Genomic DNA, 16,827 nt, shown 5'->3' with positions numbered 1-16,827 from the left:
CTCAGTGCTCACATGTGACTGTTGGAGGGGCACAAGGGACCATCTGTGGCACCAGAAATCAACCTGGACCAACTGTATACAAAGCATATGCTCCAGACCATTGAGCAATTATCTCCAGCTCCATCCTTTTCTATTCTTTCAAATTACACAAGCAAACAAAAGTAAAATATTCAAGCAGAATCATTTACTGTTTCCCAATAAACTAATAAATTGAAGCAGAAGTTCAAAAATTAACAGCCACAATAGTTTATTTACAATTGAACTCTTTATAAGATATTTACAAGACAACCAATTTTACACATCAGAAATGGTATCAAAAGTATGAATTACGACACAGACAACAATATGAAATGGGCATGAAACAAAGCTGAAGTGACAGACAAGCAACTTCTCTTTTTAATTTATTAACACTAGCTTAAACTTTGTTAAAGAAAGAAACAAAGAACTATGTTTTCGGAGAATTGCAGGGCCTTCCATTGATGACTGACTTTCACAGTGTTGTATCCTATGTGGGGAAAAAATTAGACTTCCCCCCAACACTTTAACAAACTGTGATTTCCCCCATGAAGCTCAGCTTATCTGCTCTCCATGCTCCTTTTCAACAAACCTCAACATATCCAAATCAAAGGAGAACTGATCTAGAAGAGGGGCAAAAAATAAGAGGTCCTATGTAGAGGGAGGATCAAGAAAATAGAATCCATTTATATCTGGCCAGATAGCACCTCATGTATTCCTCTTAGTGGAGCTCAAGTTCAGAATCTGAGGAGTTCCCTGGGTAGGGCACTAGCACGAAAGTTAAATTTTCTAGCCCATATCCAGATTAGGAATCCAACAAATGCTGAAAAAAAAAAAAATCAAGGAACTGAGAGGAATCAAGGAACAAAGTAAAAAGACACTGATCTTTTTCTTCTTGGGCACGTGGTAAAGGAATATAACACAGGTCAGGGTAGAAAAGCCAAATAGCTTGCCAAATTAAGATGAAGAACAAAGAAAATTTGGCCCAGATTTTCTAAAAATCTCCTTTCTTTCCTTAAGGTGTGAGATGAGAGCCCCTAGTGGAGTAAGTCCTGTTCTTTCTACATCCTTGCTGCAGTGAAGTCACAGCAAGTTCCCTTGCCAAGAGCCCACTCTCCTAAGCAGATGGAGTTACAAATGAAAACCCATAGCCACACATACGCACGCACACACATACACGCATGCGCGTGTGTGCACGCGCGCGCGCGCGCACACACACACACACACACACACAGAAATAAGAGCAGCAAGATTATCCAAGTATACTACATGTGCTGCCAGAATAATTCCTTTCAAAGTCAAACCCAGGGAGCATAGATCAACATCCACAAAAAACTTCAGCAGTGGAAGGCCCCTGAGGAACATTCCTTTTCTTCCCACAATGGTATCCCGTTCTCTCAGGCTCCATGGATGGGCCGGCCACACACCCTACATACCTTGGCTTCTCCTCTAAAAGTGCTAATAACTGGGGACATACTCTCTTTCAAGGATAAAAGCCCCTACCTTCTAGGAGATTAAGCCCCTACTTGTTTTCACACAATAGTCCTGAAGACTAAAGAAAGGCAATTCCTATATATTTAAGACCAGAGGTCTTGGTTCTGTTTTCCTTCCAGATAGTTAAGGGATCTTACACTGAGACCAAAGTGGCCTGGAGTGCTGTCCTGAAAATTTTTAAAGAAACTGGGGGAGAAAAGGGAGACCAAGATGTTATACATACAAATCTATGTTTACAAAGTGAATGGAGAAGCTCATTAAGTACATCTGTTTGAAGATGTAGACATTTGCCAGTCAAAGGAAGCATTTATTTCCACATACACCCCTCCCCCCACCCTCCCTAAATCTCTATTCCTCCACCAAGAGCTCAGCTCAAAGGATAAAGCCTAAGGAATACTTGAAAAGTGATGTGACACAATGACATCTATACAGGTCTGGCATGCCATCCCCAAAGGCCAACTGCTTTCATTTAGAGCCAAAACTATCTCCATTCTCTTTTATAACAATTTTATTTTTTGAGGGGTGGGAAAGAAATTCAGTTATCCATTAACTAAGAAAATAAGGATAGCCATGCAACCCTTTCCACATGGCTATGTCACAGAATAATCTTAAGGAAAAACTTTTCATACGTAACTTTCCAATGTCTTTTCTACCCTGTGAAGATGACTTGTTTCGTCATTTCACTTGTTATTACTCATCTGGTCCTTAAGCTTGTGGCGAGGTTTTTTTTGTTTTGTTTTAGGGTAAAAACCATTATACTGAAAAACCATAAGGAAGGATATACCAGGGTGAGAAGGGTGCCAAGCAGGCACGGCTCTAATGGTGGGGGCTGCTTCATCTTCCACAAGGCTGAATGAAGAGAGCCCTTTGACCCCTTTAACAAAGGCAAATGTACAGAAGCAGAATCTTGATGCTTCCAAATCTGCCATCATTTGGGAGCACATTTCCCCAAAAAAGAAAAAGAAAGCCCAATCACCCTCTATCATTCACAAATAGCCCATTAAGAGATTTTTGTGAAATCAGAGTGATGCAAACAAAACCAAGATCAGAGCATATGGAAGGGCATTATCAGCGAACAGTAACATACATGAGGACATAGGTCACATATACAGGTCTCTGCCACCCTCTGGGAATGGCAAGCTACAACTATCTGAAGACAGACGGTTCTTGCCAGCACAGCTATTTCCTACACGTCCGGTGAGGTGTCTGCTTTTTCTGGATCTCCAACCTGCATCGGCTACGTTCATCCAACCAGGGCAATTCAAAATTCCTGTCGAAAAAAGGACAAGAAAATTAACTTGCGGCATTCCACTGGGAATTGTCTGCACCTCAAGCTGGAATGTATAATTCCTTTCTTCAAGTCATGAGGTTCCCTAATCTCTCATATTGGCTGAAAACACTTTGACTTTAAAAATCTGAAGGAGGAGCCAGAGAGATAATAGAGCAGATAGGACATTTGTTCTGCATCCTGCATACAGCCAAGCTGGGTTCAATCTCGGTACCCTTATAAGGTCCCCCGAGCCCTCCAGAAATGATCTATGAGTGCAGAGCCAGGAATAAGTGCCATGAGCACAAACTGGTGTAGTTCCCTCCACCCCCACAAAAAAAAAAAAACCCCAAATACAAAAACCTTTTAAGATTGAAAGGGATTTAGTGCAGGTATAATATTAACTCCAAATAAGATAATGCTCCTCACTCCTCAGTCCTGACTTTCAAGTCCCAAGTTTGGAGTGACTTTCTGCTTTAAACCCAGAACAACAAGGGGCTGGAGCGATACTACAGTGGGGAGCACATTTGCCTTTTATGCACCTGACACGGGTTCTATCCCTGGCATCCCATATGGTTCCCTGTGCACTAGCAGGAGTTAATTCCTGAGCGAAGAGCCAGGAGTAACCCTTGAGCATCACCAGGTGTGGCCCAAAAACAAAAACAAAAAACAGAGTAACAGGGCTGGAGTGATATTATAGCAGGTAGGCATCTGCCTTGCATGCAGTCAACCTGGGTTCAATTTCCAGCAACCCATATGGCCCCTGATCCTATCAGAAGTGATATCTGAGTGCAGAGCTGGTAGTAATCCTGAGCACAGCCCAAAACGCAAAACAAAAACCCAGAATAATAGTGTGCTGGTAAAGTGATTTTTTTTTCTGGGGCTGGAGTGATAGTACAGCAGACAGGATATCTGTCTTGCATGTTGATCCAGATTCAATCCTTGGCATCCCATGTGGTCCTCTGAACATTCCCAAGAGTAATTCCTGAGTGCAGATCCAGGAGTAAGCCCTGAGCACCACTGGGTTTGGCCCCGAAACAAAAACAGGAAAACCACCCCCAAAAAACCCAACAAAACAAAAACACCCAGTCCTTCTAGTCACCTGTTCCACTTTTATCTAGGCTCTCATGAAGTATGAAAGAGAGGTGAAGTGCAGGCTAGCTGAAAGGGAAGGAGGGGCAAAGCCTTTACTTACTGTGGAGTTAATTTTGGTAATGGTCGTCCAAATGCTACAACAGGCAAGAAGGGGGTAATCATCAAACTTTCAACTATAGAAGAAAGTCAAATAGTATCGTGTTAGAGTGACAGACAGTAAATGACTAGCAACTATACCTGTTCCAAAATACTGTTCACTCATTCAGAGCAAGTTGTATCCTAGAGCCTTGTACCCCTTTAACTTTGAAAACTGCATTCTTAAACAAAACTTACCATCATCCGGCTCAGGGAAAAATGAGGTAACCTCAGGCTCAGATTCCTGAATTCCTTTCTTTTTATACATTCTGAGCTGCAGTCGCTGTAAAATTCTTTGTTCCCTGATCCTCTGAATATCCCATCTGGGAAAAAAACAAACCAGACAAAACAAACCCAACATTACTGAAAACCTGCTCTATAAAAGCAACATATACAATGCAGACACTACGGAGATCTTGGCCAACTCCTGACAGGGTAGAGCAGAAAAGGTGATAAAGAGAACGCCTGTTTGGTTTATTTACATATAGCAATTTAGATCATGTGCTCAAGTTCCACTGAGTACAACTGAGAAAGACCACACAAGAAGAAAAAGGGGGCCAAACATCCTGACCTATAACAACTATTACTTTGAACAGAAAACTTAAATCAATTAAGCAGCCTGTATTTCTTAAGTATTTAAAAGTCCAAGAACTCTCCAGAATATGAATGAAAGGCTAGAAGCCTAAGGGCCTGTTGTTCCCAGATTGAACTTTTCTAGTCTTACCTTTTTCTTCTCTTCTCGTCCAGCTCCAGTTTTGCATGCCGCTTGGAAAACACACTATCATCCAGGTTCTGTGTAAAGAACAGCAGCTATAAAAGCTATTTATCACACTATCGTGTATTATATATGTATTATCTCACTCCCAACTTGTAGAAATACAAAAAGTTTCACCTCAGGTTCCAATCGCAAGTTCTATAAACATCCATGGGAATCTGATAACCAAATTAATATAACGCACAGTCGGGGCCAGAGTGATAATACAGTAGGTAGGGTGTTTGACTTGCACGTGGCTGACCCAGGTTCGATCCCTGACATCTCATATGGTTGCCCGAGTACCGCCAGGAATAATTCCTGTGTGCAGAGCCAGGAGTAACCTATGAGCACCCCTGGGTGTGATCCCAAAATTAAAATAATGCGCTCTTCCCCACTTTTGCCCTCATAGAAATTCCAAATTTCTAAATCATTCCATAACTTTCCAAGTCATACAAAACTGAAACAACTCTCCCAAGCCCCCCCACCACACACACTTTCTTTGGTATTGGGCCATACCTGGCAGTACTCAGGGTTTACTCCTGGCTGATTTGGGGGAACCATATAGGGTGCTGAGGATTGAAGCTGGGTCAGCAACGTGTATAGCAAGTGCCCTATACACAGAACTATCTCTTTGGCCCTGGAACAAATCTTGAGAGATGCTTATAATTTTCCCATCTCCATACCTTTTTTTCTTTCCTACTTGGGCTACACTCTACCACTGTACAATCTCTCTGGTCCCTCTATACCTCTTTAAGAGTGAGTTTAAACTATCAAACTCTAAAGAACTGAATGACCTTAGAATATATCATTTTGTTGCTGAGTAAAATATGCTAACTTTTTTTACTTATTCAGTTTTTAATCAATCACTTAACTACGTTGGACCTGTTTTTTCATCTAAAACAAAAGAATTAAAATAGGTAATATTCTCGTGCCAGAGAAATAGTACAGCGGGTAGGATGCTTACCTTGGACATGACCAATCCGGGTTTAACCCCCCACATCCCATATGGTCCCCCTAGTCGGCCAAGAGTGCAGCCAGGAATAACTCCTGAGTGCAGTCAGGAGTAACTTCTGAGCACTGCAGGGTGTGGACCAAAACAAACAAAAAAGACTAAAATCTTCTCTCAAATTTCCTTCTGGCTTTAAAGTTCTATTTAACACATTTATAGAATTATTATGATATATAGTCAAACTATACAACCACTTTTATTTGTCTCTTATCCCTTCCAACTGACAGCTCTCTGGTACCTACCTCCAAAAGATCTGAAGGATTTGGGTCCCTTAGAGGCTCTACTGAGTGGTCCCTCCAAGAAGGAACTGAAAAGAAAAAGAAAGAAAAAGAAAGGGAGGAGGGGTGGTACCACCCTTAAATCCAAGATCACACAACCCTCCTACCATTCACTAGGACAAGAAGTGTTCCCCAGAGAAGATCAAGTTACCAATGGTTAGGAATCTGTTCTATGGCCTCACTTGAAGCCATTTTCAGTGTCCTCACTATGGTAGACTATAAAAGAAACCTCATGCCATTGCAATCTGCCAAACACAGAATCACAAGAAAACCTAAGCCAATACCTGACAATTCATATAATGGATGCTACAGCAGTTCCTGAAAAACAACTGAAATTTATAGTCATTTTGAAGTCTAAAGTGTAATCAAATGCCAAGGAATCTCTCTCGCTCTCTCTCCCATATCCAACTGATGGTAAATGCAGCTCCCAACCATCCACCATCCCGCCCATTCCCACCACCCCCAGGCCCAGCCAACACAATCCTATTCTACTCACCAGCCAAGACTGAAGTTTCTCCTGCAACACTTGATGGCATCAGACACCCTAAATAATGCAGGAAAGAAGAATCATCTCAGTGTAAAAAGAAAAAAAGCCCGTACCCAAAATGGAGGAAAGGATCATCACTGAAGTTCTCTCTAAGAAGCCATTTTGGTTTTTGAGTTGTTGAGAATTTCTTTCTGGGGGGAGGGGAAGAGGGAACAACAGACAAAAAGAAAAGAAAATAAGCCCACCACTTTTTTTTTTACACTGAGACGACTTCTTTTCTTCATTATTTAGGGTGGTTTCCCTGCAACAGTTGATGGCCAAGGATATCAAACCTTAAACTCAGAACATGGCAGGTGAGTAAAAGTTGACCCTATTTTTCAAATAACAGATCAGTGTTCTCAAAACTTACATATGTAGTCTTCTTCAACAGCTCCCTCCTCCCTGCAAACAAACTAACTTGCTGGTCCAGCCTGAACAACATGCACAAAGCCTTTGGCTTCCTTAGAACAAGCCATTGAGACTTCCTCTTGAGATAGGGGCATCAAGAATAATTCACATGTTTATTTACACCTAGACTCCTCAAAGGGCTGGGACTCCCCCCAAATCACTCTTTTCTGAACCACAATAAATGCCAACAATCTCAGAGGTATTTTGTTATTTTCTGTACTTAGGCAGAAAGGGTTTTCAAAAGCAGCTAGTCACAAGAAGAGCTCTGGACCAAGCCATTTCCCAATCCCGGATGGGAAGTTGCTTCACCATTTCCCTTAAGTTGATACACAGCATTGCCATGGCAGCAAGAAGGGTAACCATTAAGGATAAACCTGTTCAACTGACTGAACCAACAAAGAACCCAAACCTACACCAGGATCTTGGCCTATCTCGTGTACTCAAGTGTGAGACCAAATGAATTTTCGATCATTAGAAGAGTAATCTATCTTCCCCCACATAATTTTGTCACCAGATCAGCCAAACAAAGCCTGGAGAATACTCATCTGATTGGAATGCCCATCCCCACCTAGGGCAAGACATAGTGGTAGAAACTGGGAGCTCAGTTCTATCCAAGAAAGCTTCTCCCACAGCCACCCGAAGCACCCAGAGTGACTGTCATAGACTAACATTGCACGATTGAAGGCACATTCCAGTTACTGGTTGATGTAGGAGATAGGGAAGTTTCTGTATGGGAGCCATGAAGAAAAAAAGGGAATGAAGAACAAGTCCCATAACCCCATAACAAGTCCCATAACCATCCCCAAGCAGCTCAGATATCCCAAGATAGTCCTTATTGTTTGAAAAATAGTTTGTAGACCATTTTATTTAAATATATGAACAACCAATGGGCTACTGCAATCCAAGTAAACTCTTCACATTTAGAACCTCTGTGAAGTATAGTAAGGTAAGTAAGACTGTTGGTCTTTGGCAGATTCCTCTTGCCCGCCCCCCGAACCGGGACATAGAGATACAGATAAATGTTTATATAGTTAAAGAGCGGAGGCCCAGGTGAAATTTCCCACCCCAAGCTGACTCCCCAACCCAAAATTACCATTGGCCCCTGAGAATACCCAAAGACCACCCTCCAAGATTTCACACAATATCAATTGCAGAACAGTCGTGTATGGCAAAGTATAAGTTCTATGCATTTCATAGCACAGAAAACCTTTCTTTCAGAGGGCATGCAAGTTGCCGGAGATTACACCCCCAAGTCTGGTGCTCTTGTGATGAGCAACTTACTGGCAAACACATCTCCCAGTGTTGTAAGCAGGCAAATACATTGAGCACATTTTGCTGTGATTCCATCTATTTGCAATGCCTGCACAGTGTCTGTCTCTGGCTGTTAACTTACTCATTCTTGACAGAACTCTGCTTTATTGATTGCACTTTTTAAAAAATGCCAAGGGCATTTTCACACTTGTTAGCTTGACCGCCACCACTAGGGTATAAGAGCAAGTGTTCTCTATGCCTTACTTGCTACAGTCTCCTCCTTCTTTGGAGAGGATTCCCGTAATGGTAACGGTGATGGGGGAGGCTGGTGCCAACGACACAAATACATTTCTGTGGTGGAAAGGTACGGCAAATCTTCTATCTCACTTGAGGCTTTCTCCTTGGGATGGGTGCTGGGTCCCTTCTGGGGAGTGGAGAGTCTTGGTGGGGTATCCACTGAAGAGCGGGGTTTTTCTGGAGTTTCTTGGCTCCTTAATTCACGTTTACAAACAGTTTCAGATAAGGAACCACAGGGTTCCTCTTTAACAGGAGAGTGCTTAGGAGTTTTTGTTTTCACTTTTGAAAATTCGGGAGCCAGCTTTTTAACAGGAATCTTTCTTTCCGTACTTCCAAATGATGATTTCCTATTAGGGAAGAAAATATAAGGTTTATTGACTCTTGAATGAAACTATTACATTTGGGGGCAAGAAAACAAAGTAATACTTTTGCCCCCCAAATTCCAATACCTACATAGCTAAATGTTTCTGTAAGCAGTCATGAGCAGGAATAGCCTCATGCTTAAGAGTACATATGATTGGGGGCCGAAGAGATAGTACAGTGGGTAAGGCACTTGCTTTGCACATGGCTAATCTGAGTTTGAACCTTAGTAAATGTTTGTTGAATGAAATTCCATGCTTAAGAATTCTGAAAAGTACTCTACTGCCTAGTAAATCTAAAAAGATTCCTATTTTATTCAAGTTGCTTAGGGCCAGAGATAGTAACAGGTAAAGCTTTTGCCTTCTATGCGGCTAACCCAGGTTTGATCCCAGGCAACCCATATGGTCACTAAACATAGCCAGAACTGATGTCTTAAGTGCAAAGCCAGCAGTAAACCCTGAGTGCAGCAGAGTATGACCTCCTGTTCCCCACCCCCACAAAAAGGGGGAGGGGGAGAGGCTGGAGAGATAATACAGCAGGCAGGGCATTTGCCTTGCACATGGTCAAACCAGGCTCAGTTCCTGGCATTCCATATGGTCCCCCAAGCACTGCCAGAAGTGATCCCAGAGCACAGTCAGGAATAACCCCTGAGCATTGCTGGTTGTGGCCCAAAGACCATAAATAAATAGATAAATAAAACCTCAAGTTCCCTGGGGCTGGAGCAATAGTCCAGTGGGCATCCCATATGGTTCCCTGAGTATCACCAGGAGCAATTCCTGAGTGCTGAGCTAGAAGTTAACACCTGAGCATCACCAGGTATAGCCCAAAACCCAAAACCTAAAACAAAACACAACACAAACTCCTTTTAGCTTAGGGGCTATGACTGTGGCTTTTCTAGTTCATTCCTGTCAAGCAGAGATCAGTCTCTTATCTCCATCCACCACTTGAAATCTTATACCATATTACTTAAAATCCTTTCTTGATATATCTGCTCTCTCTCCCACCCCTTCCCCACATTCCTAGAATGCTATCATCTTTTATTTCTACCGTCCTAAATTCTGTACTTCTTTTCAAAGAATCTTCTCCTTTCATTACTCGAAATACTCTTCAAAATTCCCGTATCTTAGGCCAGAGAGATAGTCCTGTGGGTGGGTAAGGTATTTGCCTTGCATGTGACCTACCCAGGTTTAACTGCAGAGCCACACATGATCCCCTAAGCAATGCCAATGAGACCTCTGAGGAGAGTTAGGAATAAACCTTAAGCACAGTGGTGTGGCTCCAAAACCATAAAATAAAAACTTCTGTAACATTGTAATCTATTTTATTGCAATCAAACCCTGAATTTTCAAACGTATACCATCCTTAGAGCTAGATAATCATCTCTTTGACAGGATGACTAGATCTTGTTATTTTTGTTTTGTTACCCAGGGCCTCATATATGAAAGGCAAGTATTCTACTACTGAACCACATCCCCGGCCCTAGATCTTAACATTTTTTTTATATCTACCAGAGGCTTATACTTACTTAACTTGAAGTTAAATGCTATAGTTTTAAGAAACACAACTGTGACATTAGCTGCCTTTTGTTTTGGGGCCACAACCAAGAGTGCTCAGGGCTGATTCCTGGCAGGGTTCAGGAAACCATATGGGTTGCTGGAGATGAATTCTGGGTTGGCTGCCTACAAGACAAGTGCCCTTCCAGCCCCCCCTTTTGGGGGCTTTTGGGCCACATCTAGCAAAGTGTAGGACTTATTCCTAGCTCTGAGCTCAAGGATCACTCCTGGCAGCGCTTAGGGGACCATAGGGGGCCTGTGGATTGAACCCAGGTCAGTTGCATGCAAAGCAAATACCCTTAACCATGATACTATCATTCTGGCCCCAGTAGACATTTTCTTTAGGATGGTTTCTTCATTCTCTGATTACTACTATGACCAAAATGTTCGTAATAGATTTTTCTCTGACTATACACAAGTGTGCTCAGGATCACACCTAGCTGTGCTGGGGGGTGGGGTGGAGGTGGGGTGCATATGCAGTAGCAGGGATCAAACCTGGGTAAGCCATTTGCAAAGGAAGAATCTTACCCGCTGTCTTTGGCCCTTGTAACAGATTTCCACAGACCACACAGAATTTCTCTAAGAGCGTCTCAGAAACAAAAGATATCATAATTCAGGATATGACTGAATTAAAACTAATGTCTAAGTCCAAATCCTTCACTCTTGGTCACTGGACACAAGCGTTCTCCTCATGTCCAGACAGCACGACAAAGAGATCAGCACACCTTTTGTGTCCCTTTCCACTCCGCCCACATGAGAAAGGCTTGGAAGGCAGAGTCTGGGAGGTCTCAAGCTCCTGCTGGCACTCCAGTTTAATTTTCTCAGATAGCTCCGTATCCTCTCTCTCTTCAGTTTCATAGCCCTGAAACAGCTTGTGCCTTTCCTTCTCGTTATCCTTCTTTACCAGCTGCATCCGCCTTTCCATACGTTCAATCCGAGCAACAAGCTAAAAGACAGAGTGGCAAAACGCAGACTTAAAACAAAAAGTTAAACACAAGCACTCAGCCTCATTCAGAAATCAGTTTGGTTTTCTGTCTCACTCTTTAACTAATCAAGTCCACATACTTCTAGCAGGCAGGCACTAATCTCAAAAGTTTTCCTTAAAATATAAAAGACAAAGTACACTGCTTAACTTTAGGGACTATCCTTAATGGGGAAAAGTATGAGTAAATCTGTAGTAGTTCATCCTTCTGAAAGAAGATCCTCTGTGCTGGGGCTGGAGCGATAGCACAGCAAGTAGGGTGTTTGCCTTGCACACGGCCAACCCAGGTTCGAGTCCCAGCATCCCATACGGTTCCCCAAGCACCGCCAGGAGTAATTCCTGAGTGCATGAGCCAGGAGTAACCCCTGTGCATTGCCAGGTGTGACCCAAAAAGCAAAAAATAAAATAAAATTAAAAAAAAAAAAGAAGATCCTCTGTGCTGGGAGGGGCCACATCCTGCCTTTTAAATGGCATAGGCTCTGCTCCTGCTGCAAAATCTTGTGGTTCCAAGTCTGTTTGGGAGTTTCCAGAATTAACCTTGCTTTTATTTTTTTCTTTCAGGAGGTTCTAAGCTTCTTCAAATTCTATCCTCCACACTTCTACTCCAAAACTGTATACAGGCAAACACAAAGCATAAGGGAATAAAAAGTTCACTTACACACTATCACTAGGGAATTCACTGTTATTTAAAGAGGATGTGTATGTGTAGGGGGTGTGGGTGTGCGCTGCCACCAAAACAATGAATACTCAATTTGTATCCCAAAGATCATGAGCTATGCACACTGTTTTGCATTTGTGATAACAGGAAAAGTTTATGCTTTATACCCAAGGATTGATTATAATAAGTCTTAATTCTAACTAAAGAGAGGTCTACCTAATCACACAGAAAATGGAGATCATCGTCTAAAACTTCACATTAAATGTCCTGAGAAAAGGTGACAACTGTGTTACTTATGTCCTATAACAAGAATTTTATCTGGATTAGACAGAAAGTAGTATTAAGGTTGCCTTGCATCCACTCACATGCTTCGGTTTCAGGAGAGGCCAAACAACTGGAATAACAGAAAAAAGCTCAACACCAGGGCTGAAATACACTACAGAATCAGTGAATGACAAGTTCAGACTGACACCCTATCCTTAACTCAGGAGGAACCTCCAATATCAGGAAAGCGCCCCCAGTCAGTCACACTTGTCATCTCATATCCTTCTGCTTTGATTCACAGCCTTAAAAGTACTTAACCCAGGCTTGTGGGGTATTTTTTTGGTTTCTTCTTCTTCACTGCCCGCACACACACACACACCCCCTCCCGCCCCATACGGATATGATGTGTTGTAATTACAGTACCATCACACCCCTGGACTGCAGTCCACTGGCTGAGCAGTGCCACCTCCATGTTGAGTAACTTCCACAAATCGACACCAGGAGCTATTTTAATGAGACCTGTCCTGGCTCCCATTGCACCTTACAGAATGCATTCTCGTGAAAGGGTACTGCCCGATGCATGCGTGGGGAAAGCAGACAAAATGAATAGATGACTAGACCCCCCCACCTCCCCTGTTCAGTCTGTGGTGCACAGAGCGCCAGAGGAGGGGAGGGGGGAGGCGGTGGAGAGTGTGAGAGAGACTGCTGCAGCCTGAACACAATTGCAGAAACCATGTTTATTTTTAGGCAGCTGTAAGGTATGCTAGCACAGTACTACCCCGCCACAGCTTTCCTGACATCTGAAGGAATATGTTTTAACTCTTTAGGGGCTCTTCATTCCCGCTGCAGGAAAAAGCCTAGAAGAGTCACGCTCCTCAGAAGTGAAGGAACAGAAGCCTTCTCCACTACCTTAAAGACACCGACACAGGGATTTGCTGGGCAGGAGGGTCGACTCATTACACTTTCACAAACTTAACTTTCCCTGCCGCCTTAAAATATCTTCCAGCCCCACGCCACCGCGCTTCCACGAGGGTCAGTGGGTCATGTTTTACAACCCAGATACCAATCAAGAACTGCCCGACATCAAAGGCAGTCAGGCTCCCGGGGTGTTTTCAGACACCTGAACTAGGGCTGCGCGGTGAAATCACCGCTACCTGGCGACAATGGAAGGATCTGACTGAGCCCGCCGGTCGAGATGCTCCCGCCGGGCCGCAGCAACAGCTGCTCCGTGCAGGACGCCTTCCTACCGGCACCCCGAACCTCTCCCACCGGGCCACCACCCGCGTGGGGCCGCCTTTCCCGGCCCACCCCGCACCCGGGCAGTCTTTTCCCCAGGCCAAACGTCTTTCCCACCATTCCGGGGCTGTCATTTTAAATTAACTCTTTCGCGCCCGAAACCACCCCCCCCACCACTCCACCCCACGCCCGTGCTCGGCTGCCCTTTAACCCTTCTCTCCGTCCCAACGTGTCCGGGGACCTGGCTGGCCCAGTCCTCACCGCCCTGGGCGACACTCAGGGCGGGTGGGCCACCACCTTACCCCTAACCCCGGGAGCCCTTAACCTCCCCGAGCCCCCCTTTCCCGCGAGCATGCGCACACGGCGCTCCGGGGCCCCGAACGCCCATTAACCCCTGGCGTACCGTGTCCCGCTCTGACTTCAGCTCCTCGATCTCCTTCTCCTTGGCCTGCAGTTGCTGCTGCTGCTGCTCGATGAGGTCCAGTTGCAGCAGGAGGATCTGCTTGAGGCAGGCGGCCTGGCTGGAGGCCCCCGAGCCGCCGCCGCCCCCGAGCGGGCTCTTCCTCATACTCTTCCATCGGCCCTCGCTGCCGGCCAGGCTGCCGGCGGTGGCGGTGGGCGCGAGGGGGGGCGGCCCGGGCAGAGGTAGTGGGGGGGGGTCCCGTCGGGTCCGAGGCGGTGGCCGCCGGGGGAGCCGCCCCACCCTTGTCCCCCACCCAGGGCGTCGGCTCTTTGGCCGCCGCCACGAGCGAGCCCGTCTGAATGGGCAGCACCGCCTGATACTTGGGCCGGGGGCTGCAGCCGGCGCCGGCGGCCGCGGGCTCTCCCCCCACGCCGGCCTGCTTGGTGGCGGGGGGCGGGCAGGGCAAGGGCACCGAGCCCCCCCAGCTTTCTTCCTGCTGCCCGGGGGCCGCCCCGGCCGGCAGCAACAAGCCCCGGCCTTTGGCGCCGCAGCCGGCCGGGGCGGGCGCGGGGCTCCCGCCCTGGGACGAGGCCAGCGGGGGCCCCGGCTCCTTGAGCTTACGGTGCCGGGGGAGGAAGTGGGCTTCGGCCGCCCCGGGCTCGTCCTCGGGCCCGCCCAGCGCCGCCGCCCGCTCGTAGTCCAGTCGCTGCTCAGGGTTGCCGCCGGCAGGGGCCGCGGCCGCCTTGAACACTGCGGATCTCATGGTCATAGTGGTCCGGAGCGGCGCCGGGCACCGCGACGGAGGAGGGGGCGGGGAGGGGGCGCGGAGCGGGGGGGTCGAGGACGGCGGGGGGGAGGGGAGTTTGGCGGGCTCGGCTCAGCAGCGCGGCCGGCGGCCTCGGCTAGAGCGGCTCCGCCGGGGCCCGGGCGCCATCCCGCCGGCGTGCGCTGTCGGGGAGGCCGCGGCGGAGGCCCGTCGCCGGCCCATGGGGGCCTCGCCGCCGCCTCTGCTGCAGCCGCCGCCGCCTTCGCCTCACAGGCAGGAGCTCGCACCCAGCCGCCCCCGAGCTCATCCCCGGAGCTCGCCTCGGCCCCCCCCCCACCGGCCCGGCCGGGCCCGCCTCGTCTCCCCACCCCACAGCCCCCCCTTCCCCGCCCCGGCCCCCCGCCCCGGAGCTCGCCTCAGCCGCCCCGAGCCTCCATTTCCCCCCACCCCTCCGGCTCCGGAGGGGGTGGGAGGGCTGGATCCGCCCCCAAGCCCTCCTCCTCCGGGAAGCGGGTGGCGGGGGTCGGCCGCCTCCCCCCACCCCTTCCCGAGGGTCTCCGCGGCTCGGGGGACCCCCTCCCCCACAGTCACCCCCGGCGCCTCAGCGTTCCCCTTTAAAAAAACGGAGCCGCACGGAGCCGCCGCCGCCGCCGCCGCCGCCCGCAGAGCGCATGCGCGGGACGGACGGCGGGCGGGCAGGCGGGCGGGCGCGCACCGGGAGCCGCGCGCGGGGAGGCGGGCCGCGCTATTGTGAAAGGGGCCGCCGCCCCCTCGAGGGGCGGGGAGGTGGCGGCGGGGGGCCCGCACGGACGAGCCCTCGGACGAGCGGGGTGAAGGTGGGCTTGCCGGGGGAGGGGCGAGCCCGGGAGGGAAGAAAGGGCGAGGGCGGCGGCCGGGAGCGGGAGAATGCCGAGGCTCGGCGGGAGCCGCGGGCCGCGTGCCGCAGGGCCCCCGGCAGGGTGCGAGCGCGCCGCGGGGCCGGGCGGCCCTGGGCCCGGGGGCCTTGGCAACGAGGCCCCGGAGTCCCCCGCGGCCCCCCGCCCCCGGGGCCCGGCGGGGGGTGAGGGGGCGTTCCAGGGGGGTCGGATTGTCGAGTGCGTGTCCTTCCCCCCCCCCCGCGCTCGCCCGTCCCCTCCTGCACCCCGACACTGGCATGACAGAGAATGAGGTTCTTTGTCCCTCAGGGATCCGGAGCGGACGCGGCGGGCCCGCGGGGGCCCCGAGGAAGGGCGGGCCCTGCTGCCGCCGCCGCCGCCTGCCGGAGCCGCGTCCCCACGAGGGCGCTTCCCGCGGCGCCGGAGGGATCCCTGCCTGTCCCGGGAGCAGAACGGCGGGAGAGGATCCCTCCGGCTCCCGGTTCCGGGTGTCTGCGCGCGCGCGCGTGTTTGCGTGTGTGCGCGTGTGTGTATATATGTGTGTGGCGCGCGCGTGTGGGTGTGTGGGTGTGGGTTTTCATCTGCGGGCAACTTGAGTCAACCAATCCACGGAATTCCTCGTGGAAAAAGTTTGGAATCGTTTTGATTGTTTTCCTTTTCTTTCGAGGTGGTTTGGTTTTGTTTTTTTTCTCTCTCCTTTTGCTTTTCCACCCATCCGGAGATAGAGATGACTAAGATTCTTTGGCCTAGTGTGAAAACCTCTCATTAAAATTGTGTCTCTGCTTGTGGAGTCAAAGCATGAAGCACTGGAAATTTTAAACAAATGGGTGTGAGTATGTTGGGGAGCCAAAAGAGAGCCCCAGCCCCTCCCATCTGCAAGGAAAGTATCGGGGTTACCAGAGAAAGGAGATGTGGGTGGGAGGCAGAGAGAATGTGGTGATCTCTTTCAGTGTCATGACTTTCAGTATCATCTCGAGGCCCAGAACTCCCAAGTTTCTTTCTTCTTCCTGGACTCAGTCCCTAGTTCTGAGTTCATGTTGCCAACTTCTTAGGACACACACTGCACTTGCACGTTTAGTAGGTATTTCTAACTCACTAAAAAAAAAAGTCTGAATTTTCTCCACCCAAATCCTATCTTTCTCACCCCATAGCCAATCTGTTTTCAATGCCATGGTTTTCAAAATACCTAACCAGAATAACA

The 16,827-nt window shown here is 48.2% G+C and overlaps 1 protein-coding gene across 1 annotated transcript; it reads right to left on the bottom strand.

Moving 5' to 3' along the window:
• Positions 1 to 222: 222 nt before the first annotated feature.
• On the bottom strand, positions 223 to 15,419 carry MSL1 (MSL complex subunit 1). The gene is given in 10 exon segments (XM_056127903.1): positions 223 to 2,779; positions 3,972 to 4,044; positions 4,205 to 4,329; positions 4,731 to 4,798; positions 6,012 to 6,076; positions 6,544 to 6,591; positions 8,497 to 8,876; positions 11,168 to 11,388; positions 13,986 to 14,240; positions 14,242 to 15,419. Coding segments are annotated over 10 exon segments (1,839 nt in total). The 5' UTR covers positions 14,755 to 15,419; the 3' UTR covers positions 223 to 2,688.
• Positions 15,420 to 16,827: the final 1,408 nt, after the last annotated feature.

The sequence above is a fragment of the Sorex fumeus genome, unplaced genomic scaffold (assembly GCF_029834395.1).
Source record: "Sorex fumeus unplaced genomic scaffold, SorFum_2.1 ptg000063l, whole genome shotgun sequence".
In the NCBI taxonomy this organism is placed as follows: Eukaryota; Metazoa; Chordata; class Mammalia; order Eulipotyphla; family Soricidae; genus Sorex; species Sorex fumeus.
The sequence above is the reverse complement of the archived record's forward strand: the minus strand, read 5'-3'. Positions and strand labels throughout refer to the sequence as shown.